Consider the following 25,716-nt stretch of genomic DNA (forward strand, 5'->3'; position numbering starts at 1 on the left):
ACCTCCCCCTCGTACCCCATCCGTTATTTATTTTTATACACACATTCTTTCTCTCACTCTCCTTTTTCTCCCTCTGTCCCTCTGACTATACCCCTTGCCCATCCTCTGGGTTCCTCCCCCCTTGTATTTCTCCCCGGGCCTCTTGCCCCATGATCCTCTCATATCCCTTTTGCCAATCACCTGTCCAGCTCTTGGCTTCATCCTTCCCCCTCCTGTCTTCTCCTATCATTTTGGATCTCCCCTCCCCCTCCCACTTTCAAATCTCTTACTAACTCTTCCTTCAGTCAGTCCTGACGAAGGGTCTCGGCCTGAAATGTCGACTGTACCTCTTCCTAGAGATACTGCCTGGCCTGCTGCGTTCACCAGCAACTTTGATGTGTGTTGTTCGAATGTTTTCCCCAGGTTTGGGGGAGGAAGTAGCTGATAATATCCATGTAAATTCATTTACACTTGTTTGTCAATCTAGAATATCGGCAAATTGACATGTTCTACACATGGATACTTTCGATTTTCGGGGGAAAGGTAGCGTGGTTGTACGAAGTTCCTTTTGGCCTGATAGGTTAGCCTTTCTAGTAATTTAACTACAAAGTAATATAGAGTAAAAGTTTATTTTGGCTTGCTTTATTGTTTTATGACCAAATTTGAATGTAATGGAGTAATACATAGAACAGAATAGTACAGCACAGTACAGGCCCTTCGGCCCACAATGTTGTGCTGACCCTCAAACCCTGCCTCCCATATAACCCCCACCTTAAATTCCTCCTTATACCTGTCTCGTAGTCTCTTAAACTTCGCTCTTGTATCTGCCTCCACCACTGACTCAGGCAGTGCATTCCACACACCAACCACTCTCTGAGTAAAAAACCTTCCTCTAATATCCCCTTTGAACTTCCCACCCCTTACCTTAAAGACATGTCCTCTTGTATTGAGCAATGGTGCCCTGGGGAAGAGGCACTGGCTGTCCACTCTATCTATTCCTCTTATTATCTTGTACACCTCTATCATGTCTCCTCTCATCCTCTTCTCTCCAAAGAGTAAAGCCCTAGCTCACTTAATCTCTGATCATAATGCATTCTCTCTAAACCAGGCAGCATCTTGGTAAATCTCCTCTGTACCCTTTCCAATGCTTCCACATCTTTCCTGTAGTGAGGCGTGTACAATGTGAATGTGTTATTCACGTAGTGTGAGCGAGGAGAACTCGTTTCAAGGTCTAGCCTATACGTGTTTAGAAGTTGAGCACATCTCTGCCAAAGTGAGTACAGTACAGTATATCTTTCAGTTAAGATTAGATATATTTATATTTTTGTGTATAAGGTACAGGGTTGGTGGGATTCTAACGCTTGTATTTTATAGAATTGCCATACTGTATTGGTTTTGTATATTAATTTATTTTCATACTGCATACGTAACAAGGGTGTGGTCCGAAATTAAAGTAGATTGTAACAGAAGGAACCGCTTTTTAATTCATTTAGTCATTTTTATTTTGATACCCTCTTTCTGCATGAAAATGTCTAAAACAAATAAAGAAATTAAAGACCCGAGAAAAGTATTTGTTGTCCTGTGTATTTTTCCCCAGGTTACAAAATTTGGTACCAGGTGTGGGGCAATTCCAAGTCAGTTTAGGGGTTTTTTGATCTTTTTATGCAGTACAACATATAGTACATTATACGGTAGTGGGGAAAGATGGGTCAGCCGTTCCCATGGGACGGAAGGAGAGCCTGTTACCGTGCGGGGACCGAGGTAGGGCCCTGAGACCGGCTGGGACAGCGGGACTGACAACAGGACGTCGAACTGTGATAGTGATTCAGAGCAACTGCAGTCGTGAAGTCGTCGTGTTTTCTGCCAGAGTCGTCAGCAGCCCCTTTCCCGAGCTCATTGTAGAGACTTTAAAGACTTAAGTTTTCATAATGTTACATCGAGGGTGGGCAAACTGAACCTGATGTGAATGAACAAATTAGGGAGTTGCGTAATACGCAGGAGGAAGACCAGGCTGATGACTTGTTCACCTATCTCAGGGATGCTTTTACTGACAATCATGGTACACCCCAGCTGTTGTACGGCTTCTATAGTTACAAGCAGCTTGAGGATGAAGGCATAGGAGAGCTTTCACATGCCCTAGCCTGAGCTCTTAACTTGCTACTGAAGCAATTCCCTGATGCTGTGGTCAATAAGAGAGTGGCGCTCAGAGATCTTTCCTTTAGAGGGGAGCTCCACCAATTTGTGCAGAACAACCCCGAATCCCCAATGATAGAAGTGCGAGTGGAGGCTTGCCTGTGGTTTCTAGAAGAGTTCTTGGGAAGTAGACTGTAGAGACAAAGTGCAGCAGTAGCCAGGCACAGCTCTCAACTCTCAAAGCTCAGGAATATCAGTCTCACGCTACACGATGTCCTGAAAGTAGTTGCAGGGAAAAGCCATTAGTGAGTTAACTCAAGCCTCAATGTGTACGCAATAATCCAGATGTGGCCTAACCAGAGTTCTTAAAAAGTTGAAACATAGCCTCTTGACTTTTAAACTCAATACCTCAACTAATAAAAACAGGCAACACCTCACACCAAACACCTCGCACCTCTCTGGGCTAAGTTCCATCGCCATTTCTCTACCCATATTTGCAACTGATCTATATCGTACTGTATTCTTTGCCAGTCTTCTACACTATCCACAACTCTACCGATCTTGCTGTCGTCCATGAATGTACTAACCCGCCCATCCACAGTTTCATCCAAGTCATTTATCTTCTACTCCTCCTTCACACATTCATAGCACATGTGTATCTTGCATCAAAAGTTTATGGTTTTTTTTTGAAATCTAATTATGTTAAATCTCAAATCAATCAGATTTATAACCAAAATGATCGATTGATATTGGATCATGTGGGGATTAATCAAACCTTTTGTGATTTTTATTCTTCTTTATATCAATCAGAGTCTCCTCGAGATTCTAAATATATGAATGATTTTTTAGATAAGTTAGACTTTCCTCAGATTTCACAGGATATGTCTTCTTTATTAGATACTTCCATTACAATGGATGAGATTAAGAATGTTATTTTTTCTATGAATCTGGGGAAAGCTCCTGGCCCTGATGGGTTTACCGTTGAATTTTATAAATGTTTTGCTTCTTTATTGATTCCTTGGCTCTATAAGGTTTTTGAGGCTTCTTTGAAACTTGGTAAACTTCCGGAATCTTTTAATAGAGCATCAATTTCTTTAATACTAAAGAAGGATAAAGACCCTGCTCAATGTGCATCTTATAGACCAATATCTTTATTAAATGTTGATTCTAAAGTTTTTTCTAAGTTATTAGCAAATAGACTAGAAAAAGCACTTCCTTCTATTATTTCGGAAGACCAAACGGGTTTTATTAAAGGTCGTTACTCTTTTTATAATATTCGTACATTGTTAAATATCGTTTATACTCCCTCACAAAATGTTCCTGAGTGTGTTATTTCTTTAGATGCCGAGAAAGCTTTTGATAGAGTAGAATGGCCTTATTTATTTAAGGTGCTTGAAATGTTTAATTTTAGCCTGAAATTTATATCCTGGATTAAACTGTTATATCACTCCCCTGTAGCCTCGGTTCGTACTAACTCTTTAAACTCACCTTTTTTTCCTCTCTTTCGTGGTACTCGACAAGGCTGTCCTCTTAGTCCCCTATTATTTGATATTGCATTAGAACCTCTTGCAATTGCTATTCGAGAATCTTCAAATATTACTGGGATAACTCGGGGATTAAAGTCCCATAAATTATCACTCTATGCTGATGATTTACTTTTATATATTTCTAATCCTGAGAGATCTATTCCTGCTGTTTTAGAGTTATTAGCACAATTTGGTCTTTTCTCAGGTTATAAATTAAATCTTAGTAAGAGTGAACTTTTTCCGATTAATAAACATCTTCCCTTATATTATAAATTTCCATTTAAATTGATTAATAATTACCTTTTATATCTTGGGATTAAAATTACTTGTAAACATAAAGATTTATTTAAGACTAACTTTTTACCATTAATAGACCATATTACTCAACTTTCATCTAAATGGTTTCCTTTATATTTAACTTTGATTGGTCGTATTAATGCAGTTAAGATGTTTTTTTTGCCAAAATTTTTATATGTGTTTCAGGCATTACCAATTTTCGTTCCTAAATCTTTTTTTGATAAAGTCGACTCTAAAATTTCTTCATTTATTTGGCAGAATAAGAATCCGAGACTGGGTAAAATACATTTACAGAAAGCTAAGAGAGATGGAGGTTTAGCATTACCTAACTTTAGATTTTATTATTGGGCTATTAATATTCGACATATGAAATTTTGGTTACTTGACCGGGATATACTATCTATTCCTAAATGGGTAGCATTGGAATTACAATCTGTTCAGGGTTATACACTTGGTTCTATTTTAGGTTCATCTCTTCCTTTTGATTCGAAACGCCTTAAGCAGGTCTCTAACCCGATCGTTAAATATGCTTTGCGTATTTGGTTTCAATTCAGAAAATTTTTTGATCTTAATCAATTCGGGTTAGCGATTCCTATTTTAGGTAACATATTTTTTCCTCCCTCTTTTACGGATCGCGCTTTTCAAACTTGGAAGACTAAGGGTATTTTACGGTTTTTGGATTTATTTTTAGATGGTTCCCTTATGTCTTTTGAACAATTATCTAATAAATATAACCTATCAAGAATACATTTTTTTAGATATTTACAAGTTAGAAATTTTCTAAGTACTATACTTCCTTCCTTTCCAATGCTTCCTCCTATATATATTTTAGATTCGATAATTAACCTTAATCCATGTCAGAAAGGTGCATCGGCTATGATTTATAATATTATTATGAAACTCAGGAAAGCTCCATTTGATAAGATTAGGGTAGATTGGGAACAGGAATTGGGGCTTACCATTTCTGTGGATGATTGGGGGCAGATTTTACAATTAGTTAATACTTCCTAAAACATTCCTAAAACATTGTGCTAAACATTCCCTAATTCAATTTAAAGTGGTGCATAGAGCACATATGTCCAAAGATAAGTTAGCGCGTTTTTACTCGCATATTAATCCTTTCTGTGATAGATGTTCGGGGCAGATAGCCTCTTTAACTCATATGTTTTGGTCTTGCCCTACTTTGGAAACTTTTTGGAGAGATATTTTCAATATTATTTCTAAGGTATTAAATATAGATATCTCTCCTCACCCTATTACTGCTATCTTTGGACTACCTAAAATTTCTAGTAATCTTTCCCCTTCAGCCCGTAGAATGATTGCATTTCTTACTTTAATGGCGAAAAGATGTATTTTACAACATTGGAAAGAGCTTAATGCTCCAACTACCTTTTTTTGGTTTTCTCAGACGATTTTATGTTTGAATCTGGAGAAAATTAGAAGTAACCTTTATGATTCTTCATTTAAATTTGAACAGATTTGGGGACCTTTTATTCGATATTTTCATTTAATGTAATATTTACCCTTCTTGTTTTTTTTCACTGTTTTAATGGAGGTCGGGATTGAGGACGTGATTTTAAGTTTAACTCTGTTTGGTTTCAAGTTAGCCCATTGCTTTGCTTTGCTTTTAGTTAGTTGCACGGTGGGTTTTTTTTTGGGGGTTTTTTTTTCTTTTTTTCCATTGATATATATAAAATCTAGTATACTATTATGTTATCTTGGTTTCTTATGCTTAAATTACATTGTTTGTAGTATTTTCTTTTTGGTATTGTTATCTTTTGGAATTTTATTATACTTTAACATTGTATTAATGTTTATATGGCTTACCTTTTTTGTATACTTACTCAATAAAAAGATTTAAAAAGAAAGAAAAGTTTATGGTTTTTAGCCTCACATCAGCAACTCCAGCACAAAATGAAAGTCAATGGTTCAGTATGGGATGTGGAGACTGCTGTGCTTTCGGATGAGGGCCCTACGCGTGCTCTCAGGTGGACTTCAGAATCAGACTTTTTCAAAGAGCAAAGGAGTTGTGCCAGATGTATTCATCCAGAAACCAATAGCTCTTAAATGTTATTTTTAAACAATTTTATTACATGGACATTTGCTGCTGGATTCGAGAGCTATGCTTCTTCAGTATATAAAAGAAAAACATTAGGGCAATCTTAAATCTCTAAAACATAATGCGAATGTCTTGCCTGATTCATTATTACAATCAGTACTTAGTGCAATGTTGGCAGATACAATTAGATATAATAAAACATTTTATTTAGTCACAATAAAGCAAAGTATTCAAAGATCCGTTGGTATGTAACAGTGCGGATCATTTCAATGTACTGTGTAAACCATCTCATTAACAAATATAAATGCATGCTTGTTTCAAGAGGCCCTATTTTAGAGATACAAATAAGCAAGACAATTATAATTATGCAAATACTTAATTTTTACATTCTGCTCCTTGAAATGTGACTTGTGTGGAACTTATCATTGCTGACATAACAAATTACATCTTGTAGATCAAATACTGTTGTTTACAGACATAGATCATGTTCCCCTTCAACTTAGCTTAGGGTCGGTATTGAATTGTGACTTTCCCCTGCTGCTTGTAATTGTAATTTAGTCTGTTGGACTACCCTTTTCTCTCTAATGTCCAGCCCAATGCTCGCACATATGTGGTGTTAAATTGTAGCTGAAAATCTCTTAACATTATGGATTCAGTTCCAGTGCATAGACTCCAGTCTAAAATATGCTTCAGAACTTTTAACACCTGTGTATAAATGTAAAGGAAAGTTGCTCTCTCTGTTGCATTGCAAAAGTAAGTACATTCCAAAATGATTCCTTGAGGCACTGTCTAAGTGCAAGTGGTTTATTTCAGAATCCATCGCTACTGCAAAAGTTGGAGAATGCATTAAATCCAAAGAAGTCATCAATTTAAAACTCCTGATTTATTTTCCTCTCTCACATTTACCACAGTTATACCCATTATAAAAAGCAAATGGAAAATGCAAAAAAAAAAGCAAAAATAGAAAATGCTATAAATACTCAGGAGGTCAGACAGCATCAATACAGACAGAAGCAGAATTAAGTCATTCTGATTTACAGTTCATCCACCTGAAAAGTCAGTAATATCTTTCTCTCCATAAATGCTTCTTGACCTGCTGGGTATTAAGAGCATCTTCTATTTTTGGAATGAAATTTTAATATTCTGGCTCTTGGTTTGGTAACGAACTGTTATTTAAGCTTTCAGGTGACCTGGGGCATTTTAAAATTCTTAAGTGAAGTTATAGTAAATATATTTTAATGCCATAAAATCTTTGATCTAGTAAATATGCTGCAATAAAATTATTTACCTGCATTGCTTAGGAAAACAAGACACTATAGGCTATCATGTAGCCATCATTATAAAGGTAGAGCTTCCTATCTACTGGGTTGTAATGAAGGCTTGCCACATTTGGAGAGTATTTGACAAAACGGATATTAAGATTTTTGGCCTCTTGATTAGTAATGGTGTCAAACATGTAAAATATTTCCTCTTCACCTTCACTGATATATCGAGTGGCATAAAGCACCCCACAGATCATAAAGGCATTAGTTGTTGATTTCTTAAAAAGCTTTGTTTTCCAGGTCTGTAACACAGTCATATTGATGCTGCTTATTTTACTCAGTACAATGTTGCCATAATTCTCTTCAGTGGCATAAATAACCCAGATCCCATTTTCATCCACTGAAAAATCTATGTCTGTGTAGCCATAACAATTGTAATAACAGTACGGGAATTTGTTTGAATGGCCAGCATTAGGAAGGTTCACATTAGTTATAACCTTTGTGTTAAGGTCAAATTTGCACATTTGTCCAGATTTATAACAGTTATAATACAAAGACCCATTATAAACCACAACACCTGGACCCTGGATCGAATTGGTCGTGGTGGACGATGATGTCACCGTAAAATCTATATGACTGGTTACCATGAGGAAGTCTCTGTAAGAAGAGTAAGTTCGTACTGTATTTCCATAAATATTGGAAGAAAATAGTGCCACAACCCAGTACAATGTTGGACTTCCAGGCATTGAATCCATGCCCCATGCTCCATAAGGGTATGATGAACCATATGGGTTGATTTGTGCTACTAAAGGTCTGCTGATATTACGTAAAATTCCTTTAGTACAATTACCTGTAAGGAAGATAATTAATTATAGTTCAATTTTCTTTCATTTGTTTTGATGTCTTTTCTTTAATCAATAAAGAGAATAAACCCTTGTTGAACCCATCGACCTCACCCCATATCTATCAATCCAGCTTAATTGAATTATTTGATATCATTAACCTTTACATCATTCCCTCTAATCATGATCTGTTCCTTTGTAATTCCCTTTAGACTTGATTCACTACCATGGTCTTTCCTCAGATTCAAATGCACATCACTTCTCCCATTGTTCACAACCAAACTCTCATTCCCATCAGAATCAACACATGTTATGTTTCATTCTCATCAGATTCATAGATTTCTATTACAGCATATTTAAATGTATAAGTTCATATGTGTTCATTTAACCAAAGGTTAGCAGTTCTGAGCATCTCACTTGTGAATACAGACGTACTAAACATCTGGAAGGCTCAACCCACCTCTGTCACCATCCTGGCCCAACAGCATCTGCTTTTGGTTTAGACTACACCTGGGTATTTAGAGACTAAAATTTAAAATTTTCTAATTATTACAAATTTGGCAGTATGACAACCAATGAGAATTATGTCAATCAATTAAAACAGAATGCAGCAGAATAACAAATAAGTGGCTGATGGAATTTAATACAGAGAAGTATGAAGTGTAAGGGCATGAGCCAGTCTTGACTTTGTGGCACTGCTGAACACTGTATACAAAAACAGGATCTAAGGGGATTATGTGCATGTATCTATGAAGCCAAAAGCATGTATTTAGAGAGAGTCGTTGAAGCATTTGGGATCTTGGGCTTCATGAATAAGGTTATTCATGAAATAAGGTTATTCATAATGATACATTATGTAACAAACACATGATTAGACCACTGTTAGAGTATTGGTCCAGATCTGTAGTCCTTGAGAGGGTGTAGATGAGAGTTACCAGAATGGATTCAAGGGATGACTGATTTTAACCACAATGTTTTGATGGCAGGGTTATTGCCCCTGGAACAAAGAAGATTGTGGAGAGATAGGATTAAGGTGTAGGTATATAAAGTATGCAACAAAAATCTGTCCCAATTGTACAAGGTCAGAAGGTACAGATTTAAGGTTATGCCAAGAACTACAGGGGATATGATGACATACTTTTCTAGTGTAATCAGTGATATTAGCCACTGATTAGATTGCTTTACAGACAGCCAATGTGGACTCAGTGGACTTTATGGCTGCCCTTTCTACAATAAGACATGAACTCTTGTCTTCTTTTTCCCTCTCCAAATATGTTACCTAACATTTGAATTCCTTTTGCAACCAGGCTAACCAATTCACTGGTATCTTCCTACAGCCAAGAACTTTCTAACTCACTTTCAATCACGCTGTCATTTTGGCTTCATTGGTAGTCATCTTAATTATGACCTCCAAGTCATCTAATTTATACATATCATGAGAAGCAAGAGCACTGAGTCTTAGGCTTCAGGTTAACTGTTGCTTTTTGCTGCTGCGTTCCCTTGGATCCCATCAGGCTTTACCTTCTTTGGCAAACACCTTCTAAAGGTCAAATTCACAGTACTTATATGTCACCCTATACTACTTTGAGATTCATTTTATCGCAGAAAAATTTTCACAGGAGAACAAAGACAATAGATTTTATGAAAAAACATAAACAACTAATGCACAAAAGAAGACAAAACATGCGAATCTAAATAAATAAATATTACAGAGAACACGGGCTGCAGAGCCCTTGAAAGTGGGTCTGTAGGTTGTGGAATCAGTTCAGAGTTAAGGAGAGTGAAGTTATCCACACTGATTCAATCTCCAGGTAGAATGCATCAAATATTCTAATGTCAACCACTTCATATATTCTGTTTAATTAGTCAGAAGTCACCAACTGTTCTTGATTAATCTGCATCTCTGTACATGTGGATTTCATCCTTTAGAATTTTGCCAGACTGACCTTATTGTTTCTATTTTGGTTATTGTCTTTTTAAACAATTTTACTTCATCAGAAAACTTCCAGTTCACTTTTAGCTTACTTATAGTCAAGGCACAATGGAAGTTTTAGCCAAAACCTCCCTTTCTTCTTTAAAGAGACTGACATGCATTTTATCTGGCCTGGTGAATTGTCCACCTTTAAAGATGCACATCAATATTGAGAAATTCCCAACAGTGCTTACAGAGCCAGGAAAAGGTAAGCCCAGTTCATTTGCCGTCTGTAGTATACACATCATGCATCAGAAATTAAGAGTACTCTTTAAAGTGCATCCTCCAAAAGGACCATGAACTTGTCGTGGCTTGGAGGTTTGCGTGTCTCAACAACCAGGAGCGCTATGTTGGCTGGAGTCAGGTCCTTATGCTTTGGCTCTTGGTCAGGTCACCCATGCCAAACAGGTCAAAGGGTAGAGGCCAGACTAAAAGTGGTCCATTGGTCCTGCAGGTTCAGGGATTTAACACAGGGTTAATAACCCTGACTGGTAAAACTAAATTATTATGAAAACAGCAATAAAGAATCCTTCCAGGTCTGAATACGATGGTATCCCTGAGGCTCTACCCGGGATTTACATGACTGACAGTAGTGAAAACCAAGAGGAAGCTACTGCCATGGTGAAGAAAGCCCTAAACACCACGAGAGATGGAGGACCTTCATTGCTGACCCAAATGCCAGAGGCATAACGGGCAATAAGTAAGTAAGTTTGAAGTGCAAGAACTCTCTGTTACATCCAGATCTCAATGTAATAGAATTGAATGTAGTTTAAATCTAAACGAATTTGCTTGGTATTACAGATTAATGTTGCTAAAATAACAAATAAGGTATGCTAGTCAGTGAACATGTAATCTCACCAATTTTGAGTTTCCCATAAACAGAAGAGCTTTCTAATTGGTTCTTCATTTTCTTCAAGAGGTCTTTCATGTTCAATAAATTCTGTTTGTCATACTGCTGTAACCTCAGCACACTGCGATGGGAATCATCCAGCTAGATCAGAAATTACGTTCATTAGAATGTATGTTTAACATAATGTATGTTTACTATATATTTACATTAGTACTAGCAAACAACAGGAATTCTGCAGATGCTGGAAATTCAAGCAACATACATCAAAGTTGCTGGTGAACGCAGCAGGCCAGGTAGCATCTATAGGAAGAGGTGCAGTCGACGTTTCAGGCCGAGACCCTTCGTCAGGACTAACGGAAGGAAGAGTGAGTAAGGGATTTGAAAGCTGGAGGGGGAGGGGGAGATGCAAAATGATAGGAGAAGACAGGAGGGGGAGTGATAGAGCCGAGAGCTGGACAGGTGATAGGCAAAAGGGGATACGAGAGGATCATGGGACAGGAGGTCCGGGAAGAAAGACGGGGGGGGGGGTGACCCAGAGGATGGGCAAGAGGTATATTCAGAGGGACAGAGGGAGAAAAAGGAGAGTCAGAGAAAGAATGTGTGCATAAAAATGAGTAACAGATGGGGTACGAGGGGGAGGTGGGGCCTTAGCGGAAGTTAGAGAAGTCAATGTTCATGCCATCAGGTTGGAGATGGAATATACCCAGACGGAATATAAGGTGTTGTTCCTCCAACCTGAGTGTGGCTTCATCTTTACAGTAGAGGAGGCCGTGGATAGACATGTCAGAATGGGAATGGGATGTGGAATTAAAATGTGCGGCCACTGGGAGATCCTGCTTTCTCTGGCGGACAGAGCGTAGATGTTCAGCAAAGCGGTCTCCCAGTCTGCATCGGGTCTCACCAATATATAAAAGGCCACATTGGGAGCACCGGACACAGTATATCACCCCAGTCGACTCACAGGTGAAGTGTTGCCTCACCTGGAAGGACCGTTTGGGGCCCTGAATGGTGGTAAGGGAGGAAGTGTAAGGGCATGTGTAGCACTTGTTCCGCTTACACGGATAAGTGCCAGGAGGGAGATCAGTGGGGAGGGATGGGGGGGACGAATGGACAAGGGAGTTGTGTAGGGATCGATCCCTGCGGAATGCGGGGGGGGGGAGGGAAAGATGTGCTTAGTACTAGCAGTTGATCACTTACTGTTAGGGGTAATGAACAGTCCACTATTAGTAATGCATTGTTCATCTTTTTTTAAAGTTTTATTTAGAGATACAACATAGTAACAGGCCCACTGGCCAAACAAGCCCATACCACCCACTTAACCACAAGATACATCAGTATAATTAGGCCATTCAGCCCAGCTTTGCTGATTTATTATCCTTCTCAGCCCCATTCCCCTGCCTTCTCCCTGTAACATTTGATGCACTTACAAATCAAATACCTATCAACCTCTGCTTTAAATACATTCATGTGACCAGTTAACCTAGTGATCAGCAGGTCTTTGGAATGTGACAGGGAACTGGAGCACCTGGAGTAAACCCATGTGTTCACAGGGAGAACATACAAACTCCTGACAGACAGCAGTGGAATTGACCTCCAGTTGCTGGCTCTATAACAGCCTTGCACTAACCACTATACTATGGAAATTATGAGTAGTCTGTAGTGAACAAGCTGCTTATTATCAGGGTTAATGAACTGTCTGTTTGTTATTAGTGTTAAAGAATGCATTTATTATGAAGTATGATAACAAACTACCTGCTATTAGGTATGATGAAACTTCAATGTACTTAATATTATTAAAGATAGTGATCAGTCCACTTATTCATATGGATAATCACTAGTTTATCTATTATTGGTTAGAAACAGATGGTCTTAGAACCTTTAGCTATTGCTTTCCGGGAATCTAATGATATCAGTGGTGTTTTAAGGAGGGGTATTACCCATAAAGTTTCACTTTATGCTGATGACCTTTTGCTCTACATTTCTAATGTGGAGTCTTCTTTACCTTCTCTACTTTCTTTACTCTCCTGCTTTAGTCAGTTTTCAGAATATAAACTTAACTTTCATAAGAGTGAACATTTTCCTTTAAATAATTTGGTATTAGTTAATACTAACCTTCCTTTTAAAATTGTAAGAAATCAATTTACTCATTTGGGCGTAACAATTACTAGGAATTACAAATTCCTTTTTAAAGAAATTTTTTTTACACTTCTGAGTTATGTTAAGAAGGCACTATCAAATTGGTCAGCCGCTCTTTATCGTTGTTTGGCTGAATCAATTCTATGCATTCAGGCCATACCTGTTTTTATTCCTAAATCCTTTTTTGATTCTTTGGATTCTATTATATCTTATATATGGAAAAATAAAATTTCTCAATTAAATAAAGTTCATCTTCAAAAAGCTAAAAAGAATAGAGGTTTAGCCTTGCCCAATTTGAGGTTTTATTACTGGGCAGTCAATATACGGAATCTTACGTTTTGGTTATATTAATGGTGAAGACTGTCCAGTCTGGGTTTCTTTAGAAGATAACTCTGTTAATAAATTTTCTATCATTTCTCTTTTCGGATCCTCAATTCCTTTACCTTTAAGTAATTTAACTGATAATTTTGTAGTTAAACACACTTTGAGGATTTGGGCACAATTTAGAAACTATTTTGGTTTATTGAGTTTTTCACTTTCCAGCCCCATTTTTAATAACTTTTTTTAAAACCTTCTATGTCTGATGAAGATTTTAAAGAGTGGAATAGATTAGGTATTAAGTGTTTTCATGATTTGTTTGTTGGAGATAGTCTCTCTTCATTTGAACAACTGTCAGTTAAGTATAGCCTACCGAGAACTCACTTTTTTCAATATTTACAAATTAGAGACTTTTTGTGTTCTCAAGTACATCCATTTCCTAAAAGTCCAGATAAAAATTTACTTTATATAATTTTTAATTTGAAACCCTTCCAAAATGCATCTATATCTAATATTTATGGTCTGTTGTTGGGAATGAGAAATATTCCTTTAGATAAAATTAAAAATCTTTGGGAACAAGATTTACCGATTTCAATTTCTGAGGACACTTGGAATGAAATTTTTAAATTGGTTAATACCTCATCGATACGTGCCTGTCATTCCCTTCTACAATATAAAGCGGTTCATAGGGCCCACATGACTAAAGATAAGCTGTCTCGTTTTTATTCGGATATATCTCCCTGTTGTGATAGATGTAATAATGGGGAAGCTTCACTAATCTGTATGTTTTGGACTTATCCGAGTCTTGAAAAATATTGGAAGGAAGTATTCCAAACTTTTTTGGTGCTTTTTAAAGTAAATTTTAAACCTAATCCTTTGACTGCCTTATTTGGTATTGTTGGAGGAAATGATATTACTTTGGAGACACATGATTGGCACATTTTGGCCTTTATTTCTCTTACAGCCAGGAAGACATTGTTGCTCCAGTGGAAGGATGCCACTCTGCCTACTCATGCTCAATGGTTAAATGATGTTACGTCAGGCTCACATTTAAAGAAGATCCGCTGTTCAATCTCTGGACCTAGACAAGATTTTTTTTAACATTGTGGGGACCTTTTACGAATTATTTTCAAAATCTTTGATTTGCTATTAAGCACAGATGTTGGCTAATAATATGCTTTACTATATGTTAAAGATTTTTTCCTTTTTCAAAAACCAAACAGCTGTTTTTTTTTCTGGTAGTGGGTTTAGATTTTTTGCATAATAAAATTATCTCTTTTCAATATTATGTTTAAATTTAATTTATATGGATATGGGGTAATTACACTTCATCTGTGATTTCAATATATTGTAATCGATATATATCATATATCCTACTGTACTCTGTACTCTTTTATGTAAGAAATTAATAAAAATATTGAAAAAGAAACAGACAACATCATTAGAGGCGATGGGCACACTATTCATTATTCTGGGTAATGAACAATCAAGGACCAGTATTTATCATTAATGAAATGCAATATTTATTATCTGCTGCCATGTTCTCAGTTGCTTATTCCATTACTGTCACTTTTTTTTGCACTACTACAGATTGTGCTACTGTCTTGCACATGAAGCTGCCAAACAAAATTTGATTCCGTGGTATTGCAGGTAAGATACTAGCATGGATAGATGATTAACTGACTGGTAAGAGGCAAAGAGTGGACTTTCCTGGTTGGCTGCCAATAACTAGTATTGTTGCATATGGGTCAGTGCTGGAACAGCTTCTTTTTACGTTGTACGCCAATGGCAGAATAGATGGCTTTGTGACCAAGTTGGTGAAGAGGCAGGAAATGTTGAGAAAACAGGGACCCTGCAGAAGGACTTAGATAGATTAGGAGAATGGGCAAAGAAGTGGCAGATGGAATATAATGTGGGAAGTGTCCGGAGATGGACTTTGGGAGAAGGAATAAAGGTGTAGACTAATTTTCTACAGTCTACACTTCCTGTATAAGGGAGAAAAGTCAAAAATCAGGGATGCAAAGGGACTTGGGAGTCTTCGTGCTGGATTCTCTAAAGGTTAACTTGCAGGGTGAGTTGGTAGTAAGGAAGACAAATGCAATGCTAGCACTTATTTTGAGAGGACTAGAATATAGAAGCAAAGATGTAATGATGATGATTCATAGGACATTGGTCAGACTGCACTTGGAGTATTGTGAGCAGTTTTGGGCCCCATATCTAATAAAGCTGTGCTGCCATTGGAGAGGGTCCAGAGGACGTAAATGAGAATGATCCCAGGAACTAGAGGGTTAATATATGAGAAGTATTTGATGGGCTCTGGGCCTGTACTTGCTGGAGTTTAGAAGAATCGGGGGGGGGGGGGAGGAATCTTATTGAAACTTACCGAATATTGAAAGGCCTAGATACAGTGGATGTGGAGAGGATGTTTCCTATAGTGTGGGATTCTAGGACCAGAGGGTGCAGCCTTAGAATGGAAGAACGTCCCTTTAGAACAGAGATAAGGAGGAATTTCTGTAGTCGGAGGGTGGTGAATCTGTTTTATTAGGGGTATTGGTCTAATCACAAACAAGAGTAAATCTGCAGATGCTGGAAATCCAAGCAACACACATAAAATGCTGAAGGAACTCAGCAGACCAGGCATCATCTATAGAAAAGAGTACAGTCAATGTTATGGGCCAAGACTCTTCATTAGCACTGGAGAGAAAAAAAATACCCTTCATCAGGACTCCTTCTCCAGTTTGTTTATTATTAGAGATATTGGAATGACATTCAGCATTCCGTTTACTATTTACGATAATTAGCATGATCTATTATTAAGGACAATGATTGCTCATTTTTTAGGAAAGCTAATAGTATTCATATTTGCTTCTTGGACAGATGGACAGTCTTTCTTTTTAGACCGTAATATTTCACCTTTCAAAAGTTTTCCAGGCTTACTTTAACATGCTTGCGTTCAAAGTGTGAGTCATTGAACAGACAGAGTGTGTGTCTGTGAGCCACCCTGATACTAATTATAATAAGGTGCTGTCAGGACTGGGGTGAAGTGATCCAAAGACAGTAAATGGACTCAATTTATTCTTAATCCCCTCCAGACATTTCTTGCTAGGATAATGAAGTCTAAGCTCACAGCCTTTTCCAGAACTCATCTTCATTTTCAGGCACCTGGATGATAGAAAAATGGAGGACTATTAGGAGGGAAGGGTTGGAATGATCCCAAGGTAAGTTATAAGGGCAGCACAGCATTATGGAATAGTATTATGCTGTAGCATTCTATAATCTATTGAGGCACAAAAAGTAAACAGCTGGAAGAACTCAGCAGACTGAGCACCATCTTTGGAGGCAAAGGAGATGCAACAACCCTTCATGTCGAGAACCGGCACGGGGACTAATCTTGAACTGAAACAATGACATATCCATTTTGTCTCCACAGATGCTGCTTGACCTACTGAGTAAGTCAAAGAGTAATACAGCATGGAAGCTACTCATCCACGCCAGTCAAGATGCCCAACTAAGCTGGTGCAATTGACCTGCATTTGGCCAATATCCCCTAAACCTTTCCTATCCATGAACTGTACCTGTCCATAGTTAATTTTGCTCCAGATTCCAGCATCTGTAGTACCTTGTTTCTCCCTTCTTCTTAACAATTAATATATGAAGGCCAACCATTTAAGTTTAGACATGGCTAAAGAGAAAGTTAAATCTGTTCACAATAGGCAAATACGGCCATTTAAAAAATATTAAAAAATCTAATTGATCTCACCTCAGAGGCAATGTTTTGAAGTGCCTTAGTATTTGGTGAAGTAATCTTCTCCAACTCTGACTGAAGGTCCTTCAATTCCCAACGAAGGGGCCAGAAGTTCAGTGGGTGGTAGAGGCTCTGTTTCTGCACTGTGTCGAACTGGTTAATTCGAACAGTCTCATTCCGTATTTCTTCAGTGAACGCTTGGATCTTGGACTCAATAAATGTTATCTTGAAATTTACAACAGAGTTCAAAGAAAATTGCAGAAGTTCAGATTAAGATACATGGGATCCGCAGAGAAACAGGTTATTTTGATCAGAATTTGCTTACACATCGAACAGAGGGTAGTGGTCAATGAGATTTAATCATGCCTTAGTCTGACCACCTGAGGGATCAAGAGTCCTCCAGGCTCTAACTATCAGTTGATTACTTTCACCTGTATCTTGTTTTAGTTACAGTGCACCTGTGCCTAATTTTGTCTGTCTATTTAAGTTCCCTCTGTTGTGTTTGTCTTTTCTCAGTCTTGAGTTTATCTATTCTGTGTGTTTTGATTTGGCATCCTAGCCTATGTTCTTGACTAATAAATTCACAAGTAAAGATCCTTAGCTCAATTAGCACCCTTGTCTCTTCTGCACTTGGTTTCTTACCCAGCGTTCTCTGGCTTTCAAGATACAACCCATCAAGTTTCCATCCAACCACTGCAAAGGTGGCCTAAATCATCTCCTTCCTCTCTGGCAAAACTCTCACCTGGGCTATGGTGCTCTGGGTGAACTTTTCAGGTTATGTTGATGTATCTCTCTTCACCAGGGAGATGAAGAGGGTGTTTGACCAGCCAGTCAGTGGATGCAAGGCAGCCAACCAACTTCCAACTTCGTCAAGGTACCCAAAGCATGGTTGAGTATGCAATCAAGTTCCACACTCTAACAGTACCAAGTAGTTGGATCACTGAAGTTCATGTATCCATGTTCTACTGTGGGTTACTAGGTGAAATTTAAGGTGAATTGGCAGCCAGAGACCCAGTTGAGGATCTCGGGATCTCTTGATACCTCCATCCAGGTTGACAATTGTCTCCAGGAAAGGAGGACAGAATGCCACTGTGAATCTTCTAGGGTGTCCAATCTCCGAACCACTCCAGCCTCGTCATCTTTGGTGCAGTCAAGCACACCCCTCAGCTCCCCTCATCTTCCTCCAGAGGAGCCAATAGAAATGGGCAGAACCAGACTTTCTCCAGCTCAGTGGGACTGAAGAACAAAGAGAAAGTGCTGCCTCTACTAAGCTGGGCCATTTCCACTCTGCCTGTCTTGAGTTGTCGAGAAACATCTTGACCCATCTAGGGAAGGGAGGTCTGTGACAGGTTTAACCTTTCCTCCCAGGTCTGCTACATCTGGGCTTGTGCTGTCTACTCCCATCTTCTGGAGCAAACAACAACATGCCCTTCAAGCCTTTGTGGATTCTAGCACAATAGGCAATTTCATGGACCTCGGGTTAGCAAGACACCTCTGAGCTGCCTTGGCCCATCCCAACCAACTGATCACAGCCATGGGAAAACCTCTGGGCCCTGGGAGGATCTGTCACTTCACTGGTCCCATGTATCTACATATGGAACAGCATACCATGACTATCTAGTTCCATCTTATTCATTCTCTTGAGTTCCCATTGATCTTTGGTCAGCCCTGTTATCCCTCCACAATCCACAAATTAAGTGGTCCACTGGTGCACTTCATGGATGGTCTTCTGCCTCTGCTGAGCTGTCCCAAGGTCCTCCCAAGTATACAGACCTGCTTGAGGTTTTTAGTAAGAAGCATAATCCTGCCTCAGCAAACCTATGGCTGTGTGACTGAATTGAATCTGTCTGCTCTGAAGAAGACTCTAGTCCCTGTCAGCTCCGGAAAGAGTGGCCTTGGGGGAGTACATCTGCGAAGCCTGAACGCCTAGTTTTATCTGACCCTCCATAACCCCTACAAGTGTGTGAAAAGATAATGGACTCTGACAAGGCTTCAATCAGATCACAGTGAAGAAGCAGTACCCTTTGCCCACAGCCTTCGAGTTGTTGCAAGGGACAATTATTTTTATTAGATGGGACCTCCGAAATACATGCAACCTGATCTGCATGCAGGAGGGCCATGAATGGAAGACCACTACTACGAACATCTTGTGATGCCATTCAGTTTAGTCAACACCCCAGTCTTCCAAGCCCATTCTCTGAGCAATGCTACATCACTTTGCCGTTGTGTACCTGGATGACATGCTCATCTTCTCCAAGATCTACCATGAACACGTCCAACATGTTCAGAGGGTCCTTCAATGTTAACTCCAGGACTAACTATTCATCAAGCTGGAGAAGAGTGAGTTCCACATCTCCATAGTCTCCTTCCTCGGGTTTATGATTTCAAAGGGAAACCCGTAGATGCACCCTAGCCATCAGGGATTGGTTGCAACCCACCATAATGAAGCAGCTCCAGCAGTTTCTGGGATTCATAATTTTTTTTTGGAGATTCATCCGCAACTTCATTTCCATTGCAGCACTCCTTTCTGTCTGACTAAAGGAATCAACGTCACCTTTCGGAGAAGCCAAGTTGCCTTTTCAAGAATTGGTTTTAAAGCATTGGTTCATGACAGCTCCCACCCTTGTTCTCTCTGACTTAAACAGTAGCCTCAGATGATGGGGTTAGAGCTGTTCTTTCACCATATCCCCATTCCCCCCCTCCCCCATCTGACCAAAAACTACATCCATGTGCTTTCTTTTTTTGGTGGTTCTGTCCTGTGGAGAGGAATTATGACATAGGGAATGGAGAGCTGTTGACAGTCAAATTAGTCCTGAAGGAGCAGAGACATTGGATGGAGGGGGATAAACAACCACTTGTGGTCTAGACAGACCACAAGTTACCAACCTATATTCAAAAGGCAAAGTGGTTAAATTCTTCATTTTAATTTATATTACCTACCATCCAGGTTTGAAGAATCAGAAGCTGGATGTCTTCTCCAGGCAGTTTGAAACACCAGACCTGTTCACCATTCCAGAACCCATCCTCCCGAGATCTGGGCTGGTGGTACCAGTCCATTGGGAGGGTAAGACCATCGTCAGGAGAGCACGTAGCCCCAGGTAATGGCCCACCGGATCACCTTTTCACCCCTAATTCTGTCTTTTCAGATGTGTTACAGTTGAGTCACACTTCATAGGACACACAGGGACTGCTCTAATGGTGACTGGGCACGAATGAGGATATCAAATCACACACAGCAGTCTGTCACATCTGCGCCCAGAACAAGGAACCCAGATTACGTCCATACATCCACTGCCCATCCCTTCCCACCCCTGGTCCTGTATCTCCATGGACTTCATTACCCATCTGCACCATCACGAGGTAACACCTTGATTATAGTGGACTGGTTCTCCAACGCCTGCCCTTTTGTACCCTACCCAAGCTTCCCTCAGCTCAGGAGATGGCCAACCTTGTGCTGAAATACACGTTTAGAGTACACGACTTCCCCAGATTTCTGTTTCGAACTGAGCCCTTTAGTTTACCTCCTTGTCCAGGAAGGCCTTCTGTCAGCTCAGTGGAGCTATGGTCATCCCCAACCTAATGGGCAGACAAAGAAAACTAACCAGGACCCTGGAGAAGACCATCAGGTGCCTTGTGTCGGGCAACTCAGCCTTCTGCAGGGACCACCACAGGATGCACGTAACACTCCTTGCTACTCTCCTACGGGTATGTATCCCTTCGAGTGTCAGTTTGGTTATCCATGCCCCTCAGTTTCCCGAACAGGGGTCTGAAGTGGGGGTCCCGTGCGCTGAACACCTGATCCAACATTGCTGGCAGGAATAGAGGAATCCTGGGGCATCCCTGCTGAAGGCCTCTCTGCACCAACAGCTTGCCTGTTGAGGTGGCTGAGGCCTTTGTTCCATCTTGGTCAAAGAGTCTGGCTCTTCAATAAAGACCTTCCTCTGTGGGTTGAGTCTCGGAAATTGGCGCCAGTCTACATCGGACTGTTCAAGGTTCTCCGTCAGATCAACCCGGTTATTTACCGTCTCTAGTTGCCACAGATCATGCATATCAACCCCACCTTCCACGTCTCCCATCCAAAGCCCCTTCTGTGCAGTCCGCTGGTGCCAGTCCTGAGACCGCCCTCGGCTCCTCACATTAGCGATGGTGAGCCAGGGTGACCTGTCAGCTTCTGGACTCTTATTGAAACATATAAGATTATTAAGGGATTGAACACACTGGAGGCAGGAAGCACATTCCCGCTGATGGGTGAGTCCAGAACCAGAGGCCACAGTTTAAGAATAAGGGGTAGGCCATTTAGAACGGAGTTGAGGAAAAACTTTTTCACCCAGAGAGTGGTGGATATATGGAATGCTCTGCCCCAGAAGGCTGTGGAGGCCAAGTCTCTGGATGCTTTCAAGAAAGAGATGGATAGAGCTCTTAAAGATAGCGGAATCAAAGGTTATGGGGATAAGGCAGGAACTGGATACTGATTGTGGATGATCAGCCATGATCACAGTGAATGGTGGTGCTAGCTCGAAGGGCCAAATGGCCTACTCCTGCGCCTATTGTCTATTGACTCCTGTATGGTTCGCGGCCGGCTCCAGTATTTAGTGGACTGAGAGGGTTACAGCCCAGAAGAAAGGTCATGGGTTCTCTCCCGTGACATCCTGGACTCACACCTGATCAGAGACTTCCAATGTCACCACTCAGATCGCCTTGGGTCAGATCGTCAGCTGCTGGGTGCAGAATGGCGGACTCCTGTCTGACCACTTGAGGGTGCCAGAGGCTTCCAGGCTCCACGCTCCTGGTCCACTGAGTCTGTCTAGTTTTAGTTACAATGCACCTGTGCCTCGTTTTGTCTATTTAAGTTCCCTCTATTTTGTTTATCTGCTCAGTCTTGAGTTTATCTACCCTGTGTGTAGTGATTCTCGACTCTTAGCCTCTGTTCTCTACTAACCAATCCACAAGAAATGATGTTTTGTTCAATTCCATCGTCGTCTATGGTCTCCTCTGCCCTTGGGTTCCCCTGGTCTAAATCTCTCCTGGCAGTCCACCGGTTAAAGATATGGAACTTCATTAAACAAACCTGGTTCAAACCCAACCTATTAACCACTCCTGTTACAGATTTATTCTGTCTAGAAGTCTGTGACTAGTTGTTTTCCCCATGGATCCATACTGAGGCCTCAGCTGTTTGTTTTATTTATGTTGACCTAGATGAAGATGTAGACATGCGGTTCAGTGAATATGATACAATACAAAGGTTGTTGGTTTGTGGATATCGTAGAAGATTGACAAAGGATCCAGCAGGATGTAGATCAGTTGCAGATATGGACAGAGAAATGGCAGGTGGAGTTTAATGCACCCAAATGTGAAGTGTTGGACAGATGTAAAGAGAACCTTAACAGTGTTACCTGCAGAGGAACTTGGGGTTCAAGTCCATAGTTCCATGAAAATGGTTACACAGGTTGGTAAGGTGGTAAGGAAGGCATGTGGCATGCTTGTCTTTATTAGTCAAGGAGTTGTGTTCAGGAATCAGGAAGTTATGTTGCTGCTTTACAAAACTCCAGTTAGACCACATCTAGAGTATTGCCTTTATTTCTGGACATCCCCATTATAGGAAGGATACTGATGCTTTGGAGAAGGTGCAGAAGATGTTTACCAGTACTGCTGCCTGGATTCGAGGGCACGTGCTAATAAGGAGAGGCTAGACAAACTTGAGTTGTCTTCTCTGGGGCAGCAGAAACTGAGGCGAGCTCTGATAGACTTTTGGAAGAATGGGAGGCATAGATCTGGCTAACAGCTAGCATCTTTATTGCCAGAGTTGAAATGTCTAATACCAGAGGGCATGTGTTTAAGGTGAGAGGAAGTAGGTTTAAAGGAGAGCAAGTTTTATTACACATATAGTGGGTTCCTGGAACATGCTGCCCGGGTGGTGCAGGAAGCAAATATGATAGTGGTGTTCAAAAGGCTTCTTAAGGTACTACACATATAAAATGGAAGTATGTGGAGGCAGAAGGGAATAGTTTAGTTGAGCATTTGATCATTAATTTAATTAGTTCAGCACAACACTGTGGGCTGAAAAGCCTGTTCTGTGCTGTACTGTTCTATGTATGTTCTTAGGCACAAGGAAGACCTCAGGTCATGGGGAAGGAAGATGGGTTGAAGCACAACATCTGGGCTCAATGGCAAATCTCATTGGAAATCTCAAGTTGCAAGAATCATAAAGGGGAGAAACTTCTAATGAGGTAGAGAGTACATTCAGTTAACAAGCCAGGGTCAACCATTTACAGTTCGTAGTTTAGAAGTATACCTAAAGAGGAAGGTCGGTTGACAATGAATAAAATGAAAATTACTGAACACCATTCAACTGATGGATCAGTCCTCATTTTCCAGTGACTGATGAGTTACAAAGTAAATCAGCACCTGTTACTCCCGTCCAATGGTTCCTCTAATTTGTAATGACCAGTGTGAAAAGAATTCAGTGCTGTGCAATTTCTTGCACAATGGCAACAACATGTGTGCACTGAATAATCTCTTCAATAAAAACAGCATAAACAAGCCAGTTCTAATGTCTGCAGACAAATCATTGCGAATTCCACGTTGTCAACACTGTCCACATCAGAAACCGGAGAAGGAAATGTGATTATTGCACGATCGTGAAATATACTTAACATGCCAACGAGGTGGAGGGCGACAACCTTTTGTGCACAGTTTAAATTCTTTTGCTCGCTAGTAGGAAATGAAATGTGTGTGTGCACACCTTCGAGGGAAGAGCCCCATGGTCTTTTTTTGGAGCCTCACTGATATGGAATCTCTTTGCTGTATTACTGGGATCACTCTGAAGTGGAGACCTATGGTCCTATTTCCAGGGTCTTATTGTCAGATTCCTTTACTTTGTTGCTGGGATTTTGTTGTGCATGAGTCCTGTCCCACTTTACCACAAAGTTACTAACAGGAAGTCCCGTTGCAACTCCCTGGTTCACTCTTCGTCTCAACTACGTTGTCACTTGATTTTCCCGGGCCACCAACTGTTTTGCCTCATCCCTACCTACCATTCAGCAAACTAAACAGTCCTTCCTAGAAATGCAAACTCCTTCTTATATATGAAGACCTCCCTTCACCTGCCCTATTTAAATTTTAGGATGCTTGTATCTGCATCTTATCATTTCGAATGGTGGACTTCTGCACCTCAGTTTTGATTAAGGTTATTTTACCTGAAATTTTAATTGTTTTTCTTTTCACAGATGCCAACTGACCTGCTGAGCTCTTCCAGCACTTTGTTGTTATTTTGGATTTCTAGCATGAGCAATTTTGTTTTAATATTCCTGTGTTTTGCTGTCTGGCTGAAGGAGTAATGTAATCTACACTATGTACATTCTTGATTAATGATTGGGTGTCAGTGACTTTCTGTTTGGGTGAATGCATCTTAACATTTGAGTCCTGTTTTCCTGGTAAATGGGTGATGGTGTATGTCTCACTGTCTGGGTAAGTGGGTGATGCTCTCTGTCTCTCACTATCTGGGTGAATGGATGACATTCTGTCTCACTGTCTGGGTGTGTGGGTGACGCTCTGTCTCTCACTGTCTGGGTGTGTGAATGATGCTCTCTGTCTCTCACTGTCTGGGTGTGTGAATGATGCTCTCTGTCTCACTGTCTGGGTGTGTGGGTGACGCTCTGTCTCTCACTGTCTGGGTGTGTGGGTGACGCTCTCTGTCTCTCACTGTCTGGGTGTGTGAATGATGCTCTCTGTCTCACTGTCTGGGTGTGTGGGTGACGCTCTGTCTCTCACTGTCTGGGTGTGTGGGTGACGCTCTGTCTCTCACTGTCTGGGTGTGTGAATGATGCTCTCTGTCTCACTGTCACGGTGTGTGGGTGACGCTCTGTCTCTCACTGTCTGGGTGTGTGAATGATGCTCTCTGTCTCTCACTGTCTGGGTGAGTGGGTGAAGCTCTGTGTCTCACTGTCTGGGTGTGTGGGTGACGCTCTCTGTCTCTCACTGTCTGGGTGTGTGGGTGATGCCTCTGTCTCTCACTGTCTGGGTGAGTGGGTGATGCGCTCTGTCTCTCACTGTCTGGTGTGTGGGTGATGCTCTGTGTCTCACTGTCTGGGTGCGTGGGTGATGCTCTCTGTCTCTCACTGTCTGGGTGCGTGGGTGATGCTCTCTGTCTCAATGTCTGGGTCTGTGGGTGAAGCTCTGTGTCTCACTGTCTGGGTGTGTGGGTGACATTCCGTCTCTCACTGTCTGGGTGTGTGGGTGATTCTCTCTGTCTCTCACTGTCTGGGTGTGTGGGTGACGCTCTCTGTGTCTCACTGTCTGGGTGTGTTGGTGATGCTCTCTGTCTCTCACTGTCTGGGTGTGTGGGTGACGCTCTCTGTGTCTCACTGTCTGGGTGTGTGGGTGATGCTCTCTGTCTCTCACTGTCTGGGTGTGTGGGTGACGCTCTGTGTCTCACTGTCTGGGTGTGTGGGTGATTCTCTCTGTCTCTCACTGTCTGGGTGTGTGGGTGACGCTCTCTGTGTCTCACTGTCTGGGTGTGTGGGTGATGCTCTCTGTCTCTCACTGTCTGGGTGTGTAAGTGATTCTCTCTGTCTCTCTGTCTGGGTGTGTGGGTGATT

The 25,716-nt window shown here is 40.7% G+C and overlaps 1 protein-coding gene across 2 annotated transcripts in view; it reads right to left on the bottom strand.

Moving 5' to 3' along the window:
- Window positions 1-6,024: 6,024 nt before the first annotated feature.
- LOC134356095 (olfactomedin-4-like) overlaps window positions 6,025-25,716 on the bottom strand; it is a 30,268-nt gene continuing 10,576 nt past the window's right edge. For both annotated transcript variants that reach the window (XM_063066678.1, XM_063066679.1), the window contains exons 3-5: window positions 17,135-17,344; window positions 10,929-11,061; window positions 6,025-8,106 (exon numbers count right to left, since the gene is read on the bottom strand). In XM_063066678.1, the coding sequence (XP_062922748.1) occupies window positions 7,292-8,106; window positions 10,929-11,061; window positions 17,135-17,344 (1,158 nt within the window). In that variant the 3' untranslated portion in view covers window positions 6,025-7,291. The remainder of the gene's footprint in view (window positions 8,107-10,928; window positions 11,062-17,134; window positions 17,345-25,716) is intronic.

The sequence above is a fragment of the Mobula hypostoma genome, chromosome 14 (genome assembly GCF_963921235.1).
Source record: "Mobula hypostoma chromosome 14, sMobHyp1.1, whole genome shotgun sequence".
Lineage (NCBI taxonomy): Eukaryota > Metazoa > Chordata > Chondrichthyes > Myliobatiformes > Myliobatidae > Mobula > Mobula hypostoma.